Source organism: Balearica regulorum, chromosome 2 (assembly GCF_011004875.1).
Source record: "Balearica regulorum gibbericeps isolate bBalReg1 chromosome 2, bBalReg1.pri, whole genome shotgun sequence".
Taxonomy (NCBI): Eukaryota; Metazoa; Chordata; class Aves; order Gruiformes; family Gruidae; genus Balearica; species Balearica regulorum.
The window spans coordinates 24,073,791-24,092,421 of NC_046185.1; the positions used below are offsets into that span (position 1 = coordinate 24,073,791).

The window sequence follows — 18,631 nt, forward strand, 5'->3', positions numbered from 1 at the left end:
TGGATTTCCAATGTGCTGACATTCTCACGTAAGGTGAGCATTGCACATGCAACGTTTAAAAGAAAAAGATATTACATTCATTACATGTTAGGTCACCGTTGTACTTCCTCTCAGTCATGCGACAGGGAAGCGGTTGCATGCCTGCATAATCCTAGGTGAACCCAGTCAAAAGCCCTAAGGGCTCTGCCCAAGTCCAGAGCTCACTTTCAGCAGATGAGATCTAGTTCCATGGACTTCAAATATAAGGACAAACACACAGGCTTTTCTAACTTAAACCCAGCTACTAGAGAGCTCTAACAGCTGAACACAACATTAACAAGTTGTTTATGAAGAACTTCATTGCTATTCAGATACTGAAGAATGTCACTAAAATGGGAGAATAATTTTAGATGGTCATTAACAGAATAGTTAAAGACAATAATTACTATGTTTTACAGATGGTGACGTTGAATATAAACTCCAACAGCACACTATTTGAGTTTCAAATATTCATCTTACAATTTACAGAAATTATTTTTCAGTTATTATCTTGAAGTTGCCTTTTTTGCAGGTTTAAATCTATATGCCTCTATTATATTGTAGTAGTTTACGACCAATACATTTCATTATAATTAATTCACACACTAGTATTAGAAGCCCTAATTTTCTCTTTCCCCACAAGTCACTTGACAACTTATTGAGTTTAAACATATGCTACAAAAATTGTGAGGTTATATAATTTGCCATATTTCACAAACAAAAGCCATCTCAGATTTAAATGTTTGGAATACAGTGATTTACATGACTGTCAGCATACTGCTATCCATATGAGAACGTGAATATGATATGTAGCAATATCAATAACAATTTTAAGATACTTTGAACACTGACTTCTAAAACGTATTTTACCATGTCTTACCTAAATATCTGTATCTTACTGTATCTGACCTAACCAAATATTTTTACAAAGAGGGATTCATAAAAGTTACCGGTATGAACCTGAAGAGGAACATTTTACATCTGCTAAGGATTATTTTAAAAAAAAGAAAAAAAAGAAAGAAAGGATTGAAGCAGGGAGAACAGACTAAAAAAACAGTAACTAGTTTGAAAATATGAGTGGAAGTCAGGAAAAGATTCTAAATTAAAATAATTAAAAATGTAAACTTCTAAATACAGGAAGATTTCATAGATGCCAAGATGTTCTCATTATTACTCTAAAACTTGGTGCTTTACCCAAAACAAAATGTTAGTTCCCTTCATGTCTTCAATTTATTTTCCTATTAGAACTTTTTAAATTTTTGAAGACCACTTAGCAGTCTAGAAGTCCTGATCATAACAATGTATTTTGTCCAACTAGAATTTTACCACATTTTATCCTATCACTGTAAATTGGGACTTTGAAGGTATATAGATGAATTGTTAAGTATTTGAAGTTGGATGTACACAAGCATGGACAGAAAGTCATAACTCACCCTAAGCAGTTCTCTAAACATTTCTGTTCTGCTCAAATTGAGTTTCCATTTCATTTCGTCTTAGTAACTATTTTTCTTAAAGAGCAGCTACAAATAGGACAGAGGTCCCCCTCTTCACAAGGAGCCAAAATGGAGAAGACAAGGGGCAACAGGTATAAGTTGCATTGGGAGAGGTTTCATCTTGATATAAGAAAGAAATTTTTTACAGTAAGAAAAATCATTCACTGGAACGACCTCCCCAGGATGTGGAGGTTTTCAAGAAGCAATTTGACACAGTGCTGGATAATCTCATCTAGGCTCCCTTTGCCACAGAAGTTTGGACCAGATGATCAGCCAAGGTCCCTTCCAACCTGGGCTGCTCTATGACACTGTGATTCTATTTTAATATCCTCAGTGAATACTACCTCACGGATCTACCATCTGATTGATTTGAACTATAAAGATAATACTTAATGTAATTTAATACCTTCTAATGAACTTAGTTGTATTTGTTATTCAACAGAAGTCCAACAGACTGCCTTGTTCTTTACATAGATAAATCCATTTCTGTTCATATGTTTCTTAGTATGACTGAGCTAAGTTAGGGTTCTGAAGTACTAGATTTAAAATGTTCTTTTAAGTATTCCTACAAACTACAATTACCTCAGAAAAGAAATGTATCAGAAGTCTGATAACAAATTTAAAGACCTGACGGTGGGATACTGTATAAGCTATTTTTACAGTATGTTGACATCTTGAGGTCAGTAAGTCTCTGTGAATAGGCTGCAATATCCCCAAATGACAGTATGACTACGCTCCCTTTTCCTCCCTCTAGTTTTTCATGCAGTAAGAAAAATATATGAGTGAGCACACAGCTTTCTTAAAAGTAACGATGCATCCTTATAAACAAGTGTTTTACTTATATCTTCTTTATAAAAGAAGGAATGATTCAGAAAAATAGTTTCCAGAAAAGCAAGGTTGAATAAATATAATTTCAAAGAGATGGTAACATGTCTTAAGAATGACACCGTGTCCCTGACGGTTTGTTCAAAGACACAATGCAAATTAAGAGACTCTCCCAATAAAACTCCATTAAAACTATTTACCTCTGCATGGGAAAAAAACAAAGAAGGTGACTTAAAAGCCTTGAAAAAACCTTTTTAATAGTCTGTTTAAGGGGGAGTTTTGGCATGGGAGAAGGCAACAGCTCCATTAGAGAATCAAAAATATCAAGATTGTGAGAACTTCTGTTTGGCATTATTCCCAGAGCACAAAGCCACACACAAATTCCTTACCATAGGCTTTATCCCAACCAGGGGGATTCTTTTCTCTCACTAGGATCTTTCCTTCAAATCTGGGTTTGACAAAATTCAAATGACATCTTAGTTTCATAAATGGTTTAAATTACATCATCAGTTTAAAACAAAAGACTTGGGTTAAATTTATCTTTTATCTGTCACTTTGATTAGCAAATTAGATCATTCCTACTGAAAGTTAATAAGAAAAACACATATATCTTTCTCTCTCTTTTTTTCTTTTTCAGTCAGCAGCCTCTCTAATATGACTTTGATTATTAAAAATTACAATTTTATTTTTGTTGCTGTGAGTTAAGGTAAAATACAGGAAGGAGGAGAAGGATCCAATATAAGTGGCAGAACAAAGGGAGAGGAAAAACACTGTTATATATCCAAACGAATTTCAGATGTGTTGTGGTTTAACCCGGCTGGGAGCTAAAAAAACCACACAGCCGTTCGCTCACTTCGCTCACCCCAGTGGGACGGGGGAGAAAATCGAAAAGAAAAATGGTAAAACTCATGGGTTGAGATAAAAACTTTAACAGGACAGAAGATGGAGGAAGAAGAAAATATTATTATTGTTGTTGTAGTAATAAAAGAATACAGATAAGAAGTGATGCGCAGCACAACCACTCACCAACCAAAGCCAATGCTCAGCTAGTTCCTGAGCCACACCACCTCCCAGCCAACCTCCTGTTATATACGGAGCATGACATCATATGGTATGGAATATCCTTTTGGGCAGTTGGGGTCAGCTGTCCTGGCTGTGTCCCCTCCGAGCTTCTTGTGCAACCCCCCACCTTCTCGTTGGCAGGCCAGTATCAGAAGCTGAAAAGTCCTTGACTGCTTGGCCACAACTAAAACATCAGTGTGTTATCAACATTATTCTCATCCTAAATCCAAAACACAGCACCATACCAGCTGTTAGGAAGAAAATTAACTCTATCCCTGCTGAAACCAGGACAAGATGGCAGGAATAGGAGTAGCTCTTGAATGTGCTTTTGACTTAATTTTTCATAGTATACCCTTTATAATTTTTTATATTTAAAAACCTCAGAAAACAGAATAATTTTCCCAGAAAATGCTGCCACAAAAGCAATGGAACAATTGCTGCATCTCCCTCTCTTCATCTTAGAATGAATACACAAAACAGCAACAATGGTTTTCAAATAATATCGTTCAAGATACACCAATGTACTGGTTTTGGCTGAGATAGAGTTAATTTTCTTCCTAGTAGCTGGTATGGTGCTGTGCTCTGGATTTGTGATGAAAACTGTTGGTAACACACGGATGTTTTAGTTATTGCTGAACAATGCTTGCACAGCGTTAAGGTGTTTTCTGCTTCTCACGCCACTCCACCAGTGAGTGGGCTGGGGGTGCACAAGAAGTTGGGAAGAGACACAGCCGGGACAGCTGACCCCAACTGACCAAAGGGATATTCCATACCATATGACATCATGCTCAGCACAAAAAGCTTGGGGAAGAAGGAGGAAGGGGGAAGATGTTTGGAGTGATGGCGTTTGTCTTCCCAAGTAACCATTACACATGATGGAGCCCTGCTTTCCTGGAGATGGCTGAACACCTGCCTGCCCATGGGAAGTGGGGGATGAATTCCTTGTCTTGTTTTGTTTGTGTGTGTGACTTTTGCTTTACCTATTAAACTGTCTTTATCTCAACCCACGAGTTTTCTCTCTTTCACTCTTCCGATTCTCTCTCCATCCTGCTACGGGGAAGTGAGCAAGTGGCTGCGTGGGGCTGAGCTACCTACTGGGGTCAAACCACAACTGGCGTTTCCATGAAATTTTAAACTTATTTATGAGGCTAGATCTCATGGCTATCATTAAAATAAACCCAAATCCCAAGACTCAAGACTGTTAGGGGTACTTGTCTCACCTATATCCGATACACAATTTTTCATACCAATATATGTAGAACAAGATTTTTACATCAGTATTCCTTCAGAAAACTGCTGGAAATCCATTTACCATTTACTTTCATAATTTTTAAGGGCTCTATTTTTTAAAAAACTTGAACAAATGTAGCTTTTCACTTGCTAGGTCCTTTACAGCTTCTCCCGTCCTTTCACTTCTCAATCAGTTGCAGAATGTTAAAAGCTGATTCTTCCCTGTGGTGGGTTGACCCTGGCTGGGGGCCAGATGCCCACCAGAGCCACTCTATCACTCCCCTCATTCACTAGACAGGGGAGAAAAAGTACAACGAAAAGCTTGTGGGTTGAGATAAGGACAGGGAGAGATCACTCACTAATTATCGTCACGAGCAAAACAGACTGAACTTAGAGAGGAAATTCATCTAACTTCTTACTCAGCAAAACAGAGTAGAAGAATGAGAAATGAAATCAAATCTTAAAACACCTCCCCCCCACCCCTCCCATCTTCCCGGGCTCAACTTCACTCCCGGCTTCAGCCTCCTCCCCTACCCCCAGCAGCACAGGGGGACGGGGAATGGGGGTTACAGTCAGTTCATCACACGTTGTTTCTGCCGCTTCTTCATCCTCAGGGGAAGGACTCCTCTCATCGTTCCCCTGCTCCAACATGGAGTCTCTCCCACGGGCTACAGTCCTTCACGAACTGCTCCAACATGGAGTCTCTCCCACGGGCTACAGTCCTTCACGAACTGTTCCAACGTGAGTCTCTCCCACGGGCTACAGTCCTTCACGAACTGCTCCAGCGTGGGTCTCTCCCATGGGGTGCAGACCTTCAGGAGCAAACTGCTCCAGCGTGGGGTCCTCCATGGGGTCACAAGTCCTGTCAGCAAACCTGCTCTGGCGTGGACTCCTCTCTCCATGGGTCCACAGGTCCTGCCAGGAGCCTGCTCCAGCGTGGGCTTCGCACGGGGCCACAGCCTCCTTCAGGCGTCTCCACCTGCTCCGGCGTGGGGTCCTCCACAGGCTGCAGGTGGAATCTCTACACCCCCTCATCCTTCCTCCATGGGTTGCAGGGGGACAGCCTGCTTCACCATGGTCTCCACCACAGGCTGCAGGGGGATCTCTGCTCCGGCACCTGGAGCACCTCCTCCCCCTCCTTCCACACTGACCTTGGTGTCTGCAGATGTTCTTACATCTTCTCCCTCCTCTCTCCGTCTGCAAAAGCTCTCTCTAACTGTTTTTTTCCTCCTTAAATATGTGATCACAGAGGCGCTGATTGGCTTGGCCTTGGCCAGCGGTGGGTCCATCTTAGAGCCGGCTGGCATTGGCTCTATCAGACACAGGGGAAGCTTCTAGCAGCTTCTCACAGAAGCCACCCCTGTAGCCCCCTCTGCTACCAAAACCTTGCCACACAAACCCAACACATTCCCTCAAATTGGTCTACAACTCAACCCTCTACAAAATATTAGCTTTTCAAATAAGAACTACTGTACTTTTTCTCATCCTTAGCCCATGTACAAGAGCATCCCCCCCTGGGAACACTCATACAAACCTTCTCAATTTTTTTCTTCAAATCTCTACAAAAACCTTACTACAATCCCTATAGACACAGAACACAATTGTTGCTTATCATGATGACAAATAAAGTCTTTTTTCTTTTTTTTAAAGTCTGCTATATTTATGAATTTCTTTTCTCATCTTCCATTGAATCACAGAATATCTGAAGTTGGAAGAGACCCATAAGGATCATGGAGTCCAACTCCCTGCTCCTTGTAGGACTACCTAAAACTAAATCATATGACTAAGACTGTTGTCCAGGTGCGCCTTGAACTCTGACAGGGTTGGTGCTGTGACCATTTCCCTGTGGAGTCTGTTCCAGCGACCAACCACCCTCTCAGTGAAGAGCCTTTTCCTAACATCCAGTCTGAATGTTAGATCCAAGACTTTGTTTGGCCAGCAAAGGTGGCATGAGAAGATTATCCTAACCTGCCTCCATTCTGTCTTAGAATTCACAACTCACTGCCTCCTCCTGCTGCGCCAAATGACTTATGGCTACACAGTAAGTCAAATGACAAAACCAATGAAGGTAAGTAAAAATTGCACTTCCGAATTCTTTTGGCTTCAACAAACATACAAAATGTATCGTGGAACTAGCTATTTGATGATGAGTGTCAATTTCACCTCCATGGGGCAAACCTTATCATTAGTGTTTCTAGTCATCAATAATACATAACATACAGCTAAAAAAGCAGCATAATATCAGAAGTGTTCAAAATAACATGAAGATAATTTTCATAACAGTAAAAAATGGAAAATAAAGAGTAAGCTTTTTTATCACACTACCTTCTTCCAGGATGGGTCTCAGCACAACAAACGGGATTTCCTGCAATGGTTCCATGTGTTTGTGTCCAGCGCTCATAATCTTTATCTGGGGCAAACAGACGACAAGTGTGCCAGGCATACTGGCCTGTCCGTGGTACCAGCTTCGCACAGTCCCAGGAATGTCACCCGATACAATAGTACTTGGGGAAGGCAGGCTATCATTCGGAAGGAACACACAACAAGATTGCACTTCAAGCTGAAAAAACAAAGCCAAGAAAGATTTCTCAGAAACAGATTATCATTTTTTCCCATGATGTGGAGTATTCATCTTGGTAAAAAAATCTCAAGTTACTCATCCATGACAGTTGATTGAAAATAGTCTTAGCTTTTCACTGAATTAAGAGGAAAGACGACACAAAATGTTGGAAAATAATATATTCATGTAAATTATGATTACGGAGGGGAGGGAACAAGCAGTGTGATTTTGGTCTGTAAATTTGATCAGAAAGGTGTTGCCATATAAACCGAACATAACTCACAATAAAGCTGAGAAAGCCCTCCTCTTTTTGCAGTTCATTAGCTTTTGCTAGCAATAGGCTAAGCCTCTAGAACTAACCAACGTTTTATATGTTGTAACTTTCTATAAAGACCTATTTCAGGGAAAATTCTGTCTTTGCTTTGTAGTCAACAGTAATTAGCATGTACAAAAAGATTAATCATCAGATAAACTAGAAAAAATATAAACTTTAGTGAAAAACTGACTTTAAAACAAATGGATAGGTGCATACATACACAAGGAGAAAGAGAAATGAATGAAGTTCACAGAGTTTATACAGCTTTTGTCCTGTTTTCATTGCAAATCAGCAGTAGTGCATATGGTTTCATATGTAATAGCACTTTTTTGTTCCTTATTTTCAAGCAATGCTGTTACCCTGAAACATTTCTGACCCTTCTGCCATTTCCTTATGAGCTTCTAGCAAGGCTGAGTGAGCCCAAACCAAGAACTGAACTCATCATGACTTGTTAGCTCAGAGGTGGTGTAAGCTCCAGACCGTTAGTCTTCCTTGGCTCTTACAAGTAATATTCTGCACCTGGATATCAAATAACCCTAACAGCTTGCACACTTGAATGCTTTGTTAAGCGAGTACAAGCTAAGATTCAGTTCATTTCTTCACATTGTTTGGAAAAGTCTAGTGTACAAAATATTGGATACAAGATGTTATTTGTAGCTGTGATAAAACAACATTTGTTTCCTGTAAACTTACGTAACAGAGTCTTTCAATTTGACATCATTAAAAGACATCACAGCTTGAAATTGATAACCAAGGTTTGTACTCCATACCCTCCCCTGAAGGCTAGTAGTCCCTCAAGCCCACAACAATGTTTGCAATAGGGCTGGAATTCCCCAGCACCGTAAGTGCTTTGCCAGCCTAGTGAGGAGAACACAGATATTCATCTTTATTTCAGCATTTGTGTGCCCTTTTGCTTAGACAATCTGACAAGAATTCACGGCAGAAAAATATAAGTAGAATTTTGCAAAAATAAATACATTGTTACATGAAGTCTGTGTTTGTTTCTAGTTTTAGAACTGTTTGAGTTGTAAAATGAAGTTAATTACATCTCTGATAAGTAGTTTATTGATCCAAGGTTGCAGAGTGTACTTTATTTATACTAGATGAAAAGCAATGGTGTATTGTTACAGATGTAATAGATTTGGAATTTTTTTTTTTAAACTGGTAAATCAGTCATTGTGTCAATTTGCAAAGATTTTTACAGTGACATATTAGATTGTTTTCTGGTCTATTAGCAATAGGTTGCAGGTCAAGCCATTGTGGGATAATGATAAATAGATGACAAAACAGTTATGATCAGTATAACTTTTATATTATCAGTGCATTTGCTGAGTAAACAGTTTATAACAAATCATTCATTCTTCATATATATATCCATGATGATTAACATCAAATGCTGCCTGGATATACAAACCATGTGGTAATAATAACCCAAAAATTCCACCAACTTGGAGAGATACTCCACTTCATCACATTACCAACAGCCAGATCTACAGGAGATGTTTTACAAAATACTCTTGAGAAGAGATCTCAGTACTCAGTAGCGTTTTTACACTTAATTTACATTTCAGTACAGCTTTGTACTGAAGACAAGTTCTTCAAATCATTTTTGTTTTGTTTTACTTTGCGATATCAAGAATATCGAAGTGGAATCACAACAGTTTCACTCCTTCAAATGCCCAAGGGAAATTCTTGTTTAAATAGGCAGCTACCTTACCATTCAGTTTCCAACAATTGAACGGGAGATGGACCATGAATTTTGGTGGGGTTTCCATGACAGCATCAGGCCTTCCATATGTAATCTTACAGATTTGCTTACAGACATAGTTTCCTTACCTGCGTTTCGTGTAGAGTTTTATATGTATAATTGAATTTTGCAAAACATTACTGCAGGATTTCAAAGGCCAGTGCAATGAACATACGGCAAAATTCCACATTTTAGGACAAATCATGCAATTATTATAATTACATAAAAAATTGCCGACTTGGATGCACAATGGCCCAATAAGTGCAAAATTGAACTGAACCTGTTGAACTTCTCAGAGGCAGATTCTGCTTCCACACAACTACCAACTTCAATGGAATTTGTGTACGTTTATCTGACAGAATCTGCAGATCTGTCTAATAACAAGTTCCAGTGAAGGAATGGAAGAGTGCACCTAAAATGATGGAATTGTATGTTGGACAAAATTGAGAATGTGCGCTACAGATTGCTTCACCAATCGGAAAGTGCTTTAAAATATATGTAATCCAAATTCTTAAAATTAAACTACATCAATAGCATATATTAAAGCTATCATATAAATCTTTTTACACTTTTTAAATAACTGTTAAACTGTGTGTCTAAAATTGTGAATTTAATGTAAAATGTGACTGATTTATGTAACTGAATATAAATCTGCAGCAGTAAATCTTGCATTAATGTAAGGATCTGACAATCCAAGGGAAAGAAAATGAAGTAATCTGCCAGTAAGAAGTCCTCAAGCTGGGGGTCAGATCCTGTTCATGGAAACCATCTGGTTGGGACCCTCCAAGCCACACCAAACACAAATGATCTTTTAAAAAAATATCCTATTCATTAATGCTTCGCAGCTGCACTGAGTGTTACTTCATTTTTCCATGGCAACATCCTTTCTGTTTCAAGGATCTTATTTCAGTTTTGGTAGCAACGTGTTCTTTTGCCAATACTGAACACATTCATGTGTTAAAGAGAAGGAATTATTACAAATTCTTGAAACAGAATCACCCCCTATTTTCATTTCTATTATGTCAAGGCCTATACATACTAAGTAATGTACGCTAATGATAAGCCAATGAGGCAAGCCGTATTTTCCCTTCTACTTTTAAAAACTTATGCAAAGCATATTGCTCTAAGTTTTCACTAATATGTAAGCCTAAAAAAGTGCAATGACTTTAAGACTGTTGTATAAAAAGGAAAGTATTAAGTTACTGGAATAAATGGAGTATTTCTAATTCATATTTTATAAAAAGAGAATGTTGCTCGATAGATAGAATAGTGAAATATATACTGCAGAAGAATCAGGTCTTCCTAACTGAGGAGGGTGGGTGGGAGGGAGTGAAAGAAAACAACTGACACTCCACAGTTATCCTGCACAAGTGCAACGAGGAGGGACAGGCTGTACAAGAGTCTTTACAGCCTTTCATCATAGTGATACCATAAGGAGATTCCCTTCCCTAACTCACATTTTACAGCTATATAAACCAATTAGAGGCACTGAAGATGATCCACAAGGTGACAATCACATAAAGGTGTCTCCTGGGAAGTGGCCTCTCTCAGCATTAACCGCCATCCATCATCTTCTTTTGGCAGAAAGATTAATGTGTTTTTCTGGGAGTTTCAGGTACAGAATATAATCTTGCAATGACTCCCAAAACTGCAAAGAACCACCGTTACACATCTCATGTAGGGGTTCTGGTTATAAGACCATCCCTCAGCCTCTGAACACCCAAATTAGCTCTTCCCAATGAGACCATCTGCAGTTGAGCCAGACACGCGCTGTTGGTTAGAATTTAAAAAGGCAGGCCATAAAGTCATGTTTTGATGTTAGACAAAAAGCAAAAATTATATAAATGGAAAGCAGAGCACATGAGTAAGAGAACTAAGCAAGCAAACTACCTGTACACATGAATGAGTATAATAAGGATCAGTTGTATTTTCTTTGACCACTTAAAATTTGTCTTAGCACTACACAGTATTCCTATTCTTCTCTAAGAACTCTTGATTTTAAAAAGTTTTTATTTAGTTATGGAAAATTTCTTTTTTTGTCAGTTTGTGGTAAGTAACCAACTTAAGAAACCATCCTGTCTCGTAACCGCTGAGTAACTGCTGATAGCTGTAACTGCTAAGTTACAAGTCACAGAATCTCTTCCTGACCCCTGAACACAAACCACTGTTCAAAGAACAGGAGCTTTAGTCAATCTCATCTTTACATTTCTGTTCTTTCAATCAGTGTTTCATTTTGACTAAAACTTTGTACAAGTTATAGGCTTTAAAGAAAATATTATTTTCAATAATTTCAGGAAACAGACTCATTTTTTCAAATAATTTCAGGCACATGGAATATCAGGCACATGGAATATCTGGCTAAGTTTTATATGTAATAATTACACTCTTATTTAGCTGGAATTCATTGCAACATTATTCATTAATTCATTTGCTTTTAATACAGATCCATCATTGTTCTCACTAGAATTCAGCATTAACAACCAATTAAAAATAATTATGTTTATACTGCTCCACAATTTTAGCAACTATTAGCATGAAGAACACGTGGAAAGCAAGTATTACCCTCCTACACGGTGTAACTGCCAAAAGACTTCAAGGCTGCATATAAAATCCTACAACAACTAAATAATAAAAACAACTTTTTATAGTTAAGTATGAAAGTCTTTTCACTTAAATACTAACAGGTTACCACAACTCCAATGCACAAAATCTTCATGCAATATTCTGTCATGAGCAAGCCAGGGCTAGGGCAAAGCGAGTATCAGCTTTGGATCCAAAATAAACTTTCCAGTTACTTTGGTTCCAAACACATTTACTTACTCAAACTTCCACTAAAAGAATAATCCTTTGATGATTTTAAGTTATGGAGTTCTGTTTTATCTGACGACAACTATAGACTTTTCTGTTCTACAATCGTATTAATAAAAGATCCAGGAACATGAAAATAGCTTTAGAAAAAACCTTAGAGTCTAAGCACTCCAGCATTGAACCAGACAAAATATTCTAGAAATTTGCCTTTTTCATGCCAAATGATAATAAAATAGAGAAAATCTCTATGAATTTAACATATAAATATATTTATGTGTTTAATAAAATGCATATTATGTTTAATAAAATAAATATACTGTACTTGAATTGAAAAACAGAGTCATAACCCTCATCATCTTATCCTCTATATATTGACTGCACAAATTTTAGCTTCCCCATTTAGGCTGGTCTGGAAGGAAAAAAGCTACTTATATGCATTTGTGTCTTGAAAAATATGTATTTAAATAAAATTAGACATAGGGACTACTAGCAATAATTAAAGAACAGTAAGCATATCTATAAATCCTTCATATTTCACTAAGAACGACTACTGCATATTTGTTTGGAAGCACGTTCTTGGACTTTTCCTATAGTGTTTCCTTGGAGTCTGTTGAAACATTTCACTGGTAACATGTATTGTCCTTCTGGCAAGATATTGGCATATACTTTACCAAGTATAATCAAAGCATAAGGATGAAACACATGAGAAGCGTGTAAATTGTTTTATGAATTCATAGGGCCATTTAATTTCAACACAGATAAGAAGTAAAAATACAATTTCATATTCATACTGATGAATATTGAAAGCACGAATACCTTACCCCAAAACCCCAAAAAAGTAAATAAATCTAGAACCTCAAACCAGAACCAGAAAGAGTATCTAACACAAAAAAATCCTCTGCCAGTATTAGCTCTAATCCATGAGCATATTATGTCAGAGCAGCAATATAGTCACAAATTACTCTCTGAGAAAACATGTGCCTATCACTGTCATCAGCTTTCATCTTCACAAAAAAACCTACTAGTTTGAATACAACCTTTTTTTTCTTTTCTTTTTTTTCTTTTTTTTCCTTTTTTTTTTTTTTAATTTGGCAACAGGCAAACTTCATTTTTAGCTGGTCAGTACCTTAACCATTCTTCGAAAGAAATTCACTTTGCTGGTTCCTCAAGTAACAGAGCATACCTTGGAAAAATCTATGAGCAGAATATGTTAGTCCTGATTCAATTTTTCCCATTTATAAAGGATCCAGCTCTTATCATCGTCATTGTTATATTATTTTTATTATGACTCAAACTGCAAGCCTCATTTATTCAAGGAGTCCCATTGTGCTAGATACCACCCAGACACAAAACAAAAATACAGTGCTCCTTCAAACGCCTTACAAATTACCTCTCTTGACTCCCCTTATCTAGCCGTTTTAATCTCCAGTGGTGACAACATTAAGAAAGAAGGGAAAATAAGCAAAATGCTCATGAAACAGTGATGAAAGGGCTGGCTGAAAACTAGTTAGTAGAAAGCATCTCCTCAACTTCAGTATGTTCTGCAATTAAATCAAGTCTGAAGTTCTTGCTTAGGCAAAACTTAAATTTTCAAACTTTCTAATATTTTGAACCCAAAGTACTTTCTGTTTGGGAGAGGAGTAAAACAAACCCAGGTTCTGGGATGAGCCTGTATATAAACAAACATATTCCTTGGTAGGAAAAAGGAACAGGCACAATTACTTTCTGTCAGAAATAGGGTGGTTTGAGTATTTTTTAATTTTATTTTAACACAAACCCAGTTTTGCTACTATATGCTGATATACCATAAAATACCAATCTCATAGAATATCCTGTTCAAAAGGCACAGATTAAAATAATTCTAAGTTAGGGTAATATCTAAGCAGGCACTTTATTTATCCTTGGAAGAAGAGAGTCCCAATTCCAGCATTTCTAAGCCATCTAGTTAAGATCATAATCTCAGCACTGGACTTCTAACATGGCTTTTTTCATGTAAAGCATGCGCATATACTGCTACATGAAAACTCTGCTTTTACTGATCAGCGATCACAATCTAGAGCAGTCTAGGATGAAATGGTTTAATCCGAGTGGTCATCTACTTCTCCTTTATGAAAAGGTAGACAAGTAAGCAGCTGAACCATCATATTGTATCGTACACCCCAAGAAAGTATTTATCATACACACTTTCCTCAAATATTTTTAAAAGGAAGGTATTCTGCAAATCTAACTATGGATAAAAAGGTGTATAACTATGTTTATAATACAGAAAAGTGTGACAAGCATTTTTTCTTCCTATATATATATTTTTAAGGATCTTCCTCTTAGATATAAAAAGTATTCTGAAAACTAATATTCTAAAACCAAAGCATTCTTGTCTTAAGTTACCAAAAATCTATATTCTATTTTTCGTTCTCTAAGACTTTGAAACTACTGAAATAAAACAATAAAACTTGGGAGCTCCTTTAAAAACCCTCTAATAAAAAGCACTAGGATGCATAAAAAGAATCATAAAGTTTGGAAAGACATAGGTTTTTTTCACTTCCTTTTCATCTTACCTGAAGTGTAAGGCACTTAACTGCATTCCACACTATTCCAATAAATTCCTTCATTCTTTCTTCAGGACTTCTGCAGCTTTCAGATGAGTTCAGCATGGTTTTCACAGGAAGTGACAAAGGACGAGATTCTAATGCAAACAACAAAACTCAATTACACAAAGAATACATAACTAATATACTTACTAGTAGAAAAGAAAACGATTAAAAAATTAAAAAGATTTTAAATTTTAAAAAGATTTAAAAGATTAAAAGAGATTTCTTCTCCACTATGTATCTCACTATGTATGTAATAATAGCATGTCTATTATTAGTTTTAAACTCAGCAATACAACTATATCAGTTAAGCCTGGTGAGAAACTCAATGAAATGAAATGCTGAAACTTTTTTAACGTAAACTGCTAAGAAAATATTATGAAAAATGCTTGATCTAAGCAAATTAAGACAGTTTTCAAAGTGTGATAACCTAATTGGTGACAAAATAGCAATCTAAGAGGTTTTCACATACATTGCTGCCAGTGTAATCTAAAAGAGGTTTTATTTTTCTAAACTAATTGTAAGAAATGAAAGACAGGCAATATGAAATTACAGCCTTTGATTTGTTTTCTTTAAAAAATTCACTTAAAAATTGATTATACTTCCAAAAAGAGGCATAAAAATTAAACCATTTTCTTACTTTGTCAAGCTTAAATGTACTAAAGTATGAAATATTTCAGCAAAATTCAATGTTTTCTAGTAAAAAGAAAAATTTTTTAAATTGTTAGTTATTTAGCAACATGAATATGGAAAGACTTTAGATAATAGAAGCATTTAATTGAATCTAAGCATAGTAGAACTTCAAAAGAGGACTAGTGAGGAGATCAACTACAAATTCATTAAAGACTGTATGAGTGGTACATAGCTCCTCCTGTCATCTCTTACAGAACATCCTCCTCCTCATGTTTTGGGATACCCATCAAATTGTTGTCAGCTTCTTTAACATTTCCAGTTTTGGCCCACGTGTTGTTGAGCGGACAAAACTGCAGGAATAAATGATGAAGTCTTCATGACTTCATTTTAAACTAAATTGAAATCAGCATAAATGTGACAATTTATGTCTCCCAATTATACAGCTAGGAGAAATCTGTGGCATACAAACTACGGAAAAATCCTTAAACCAAAATTACGCTATCAACTGAACTCAGGTGAGCAAAAGTATATGCCCCTTGATATGCATCGCTGGGTCTTCAGCTAGTTTTGATCATGCAAGGAAACATGCAAGGAATTAAAAATGAAACATCTGAGAGGTGAATTTCTGCCAAAAGTGTGCAATATTAATGCGACTTGAGGAATTAATTTGTGACATTTTTCCCATCAAGGCTAGAAAAGACCAGAGTTGATTAATATTCTCAACAAAATCCCTCAACAAATAGTATTTTTAATGATCTGAAAAGAAAGAGAAGCATTAATCTTATTAAATTGATGGGGAATTAAAAAAGAGAGGTGGTCAAAAGAGTGAAAGAGAATCTTTGTGACTGCAGTATAATTAGTCCTCTCAGATATTTCTGGCTCCAATTATGGATCTATTAGAATGATAAAGTATGAAAACTGGATCAGGAGAATGTAAAAACCATGACATTTCAGGATTGTTTGTTGTCAGCTGTGCTGGAGAGGAGTAAATTGTTCATATGGAGAAGCAGCGTGGAGTAGCTATTTCCTAATATTTTCTCATGTGGACACTTTTATGCCATACAGTGAGTATTCCATCCACATAATGAATGGATTAAGTTGAAACAAAGACATTCAGTGAGGAATTGCTGTTCTGCTTTACCTTCTTACCCTACTTCAGTTCACACCATCTTCTCTGTGTAGTCAGGCCCTACCCTACGCATACTACAAGGTAAGAATTAGGAACAGCTTGAGGATCAAGAAATATTAAAACAATTACCGGAGTGTAGAACTCCAGAATACATGTGTGGGTAAGGGTCAGAATGGTATACAGACACTGTGAGACTCTGGAAATTTCACAGGCAGGAATGCTTCAGGTCAGGATGAACAGATAAATACAATGTAAAACTGTATTCTACAGCACAATCAGCAGGGAATATCAACACCCTACATCACTGAACAAGTGCATTCCTCACGAGTGGGATCTAAAGCTAGGTTTTGTTCCAGTCTCCCATGTTTTGTTCGCTGGGAAACACACACTCTGCTAATTCTCTCTCAATTACAGGAATCAACTTTCTAATGCCAAAAACAACTATCTGTGAATTAAAAAAAAAAATTAGCTGGCTCAAGCAACCACTTGTTTCTCTCCATATATGTGCAATTCAAACCTGCAAAGTTGATTCGATTCCAGGAATATCCACAGTAGACAACAGGTTCGCTGTAATGCGTCATACTCAACTAAAAGTCCAAAATAGAGTCTTTAAACCCAACAAACAGATAAGGAACCATTCAACCAGAAATCACGGAAAACAGAGAAGTAATAAGAGTGGAAACAAGAAGAAGAAACAAGCACAGAAGAAACAAGCACAGAAGAAACTCCTGAACAGAAAAGAAGAAAAAAGTCCTCTGTTCACGTGAGCTAAGTCCCAGAGTTTTGTCTGAAGGGATGCTGGGACAGAACAATGTCTTAATTCCCCATCAGGCAAGGCTACCAGTAGATGACAGCTGCTAAGAGAATGTAGTAGTCTGGTGTAGCTATCGTGTGTGTCTAGCTAGTCTTCTATAGTACACATGTAGACTGGATCAGCTCCATCTGTCTCGGTATGAAGGTTAATCTCCTAAAATAATTATGCTACTCAGCTACTACTGAATTGAAAACCTAGGAACATTTCCTGGCACTGTAATCAGCCTTGTGTTGAAGCCAGGAGCCAGTCAGCAATAGCTAGATAGAAAATATGATTTGCATGAAACATTTACAAACTGATGAGAAAAAAAAAGGGAGGGGGGGTTGCTTCAGGTTGTACAAGCCCAATTTTTAAGAAAACCAGTGTACAGGAACATAAAATGTTCCTTCTATCATCTTCTAGTCCCATATTGTGTAACTGGTATTTCTGTAAAAATAAACACCACGACTATTTCCATTGACTATCAGTCACTCAGAGCCTGCCACATTCACCATCACTTTCAGAACACAAACTGGCAGTGAACAGACTTTTTAAAAAGGACTGATCAGATCAATCAGGATTGAGCTACCAGAAGCAGCAGTCTTCATAATTCATTTCACAATGGTTAAAGTATAGAAAGAGTTCCAAGTGCAAATCCTGCAAAATTAATCATAAACGTACTCTCTTTGTAGGAGATGCCACTAAGGTATAAATTCTAGATAGAGGTGTCTTTCTTGTATAGACATATGCCTGCTCCTTTGTGGTTTTTAGCTTACTGGGAACTGGTTGCTTTAGAAGTCTGATCCATAAAATACTTAAAAGTTTTAAAAATAAAGAGATCTTTGGGGAAAATGGTGCTATTCTGTGCTATTAATATTCCGTGATCTAAGGAACACAAAAGGGAAAATAAAACTTTTGAAGTGCAAAAGTTTGGGGCAAATGGACATTTCCTTAAATAAATCAAAGCAGAAAAGACCACAGATCAGAGATTTCCCACTACTGGGTTGAGGTCTATTGATAATTTGTACTCACCACTGGCCTCATGCTTTCAGTTCCTCCTCTCTCCTTACAGCTACCACTGAACTAACGGGAGGTAAAATACAACGCTGATACCTTATTCCTAATTTCTAAGTGGTACAGATCTATCACGTCTCATCCCTCTGGCAAAGATGACTCATTTCTCCTGGCCCACTGTGTGCTTCAGATACCTCATGCATTAAGAGGGCAGCAGCTTCTTTCTGGTAGGAAAGGGTTATCCTGCTCCAGGCAAACGCATGCTTCCACTGACCCCCAAAAGCTCAGAGAGCTCCTACTGAAAGAAGGTTCACAGACAGACACCCACACAGCAGCCTGCACTGGGATAGTCTCTCCAGCATCCCATCCTATGACCACACTCAAAATGCATCTGTCATATGACCTCAACAAGCTG

General features: G+C 37.2%; 1 protein-coding gene across 6 annotated transcripts in view; it reads right to left on the reverse strand.

Moving 5' to 3' along the window:
* VPS13B (vacuolar protein sorting 13 homolog B) overlaps positions 1-18,631 on the reverse strand; it is a 486,160-nt gene that overhangs the window by 229,249 nt on the left and 238,280 nt on the right. For all 6 annotated transcript variants that reach the window (XM_075743649.1, XM_075743646.1, XM_075743650.1 and 3 more), the window contains 2 exons: positions 14,615-14,742; positions 6,954-7,188 (listed from right to left, as the gene is read on the reverse strand). In XM_075743649.1, the coding sequence (XP_075599764.1) occupies positions 6,954-7,188; positions 14,615-14,742 (363 nt within the window). The remainder of the gene's footprint in view (positions 1-6,953; positions 7,189-14,614; positions 14,743-18,631) is intronic.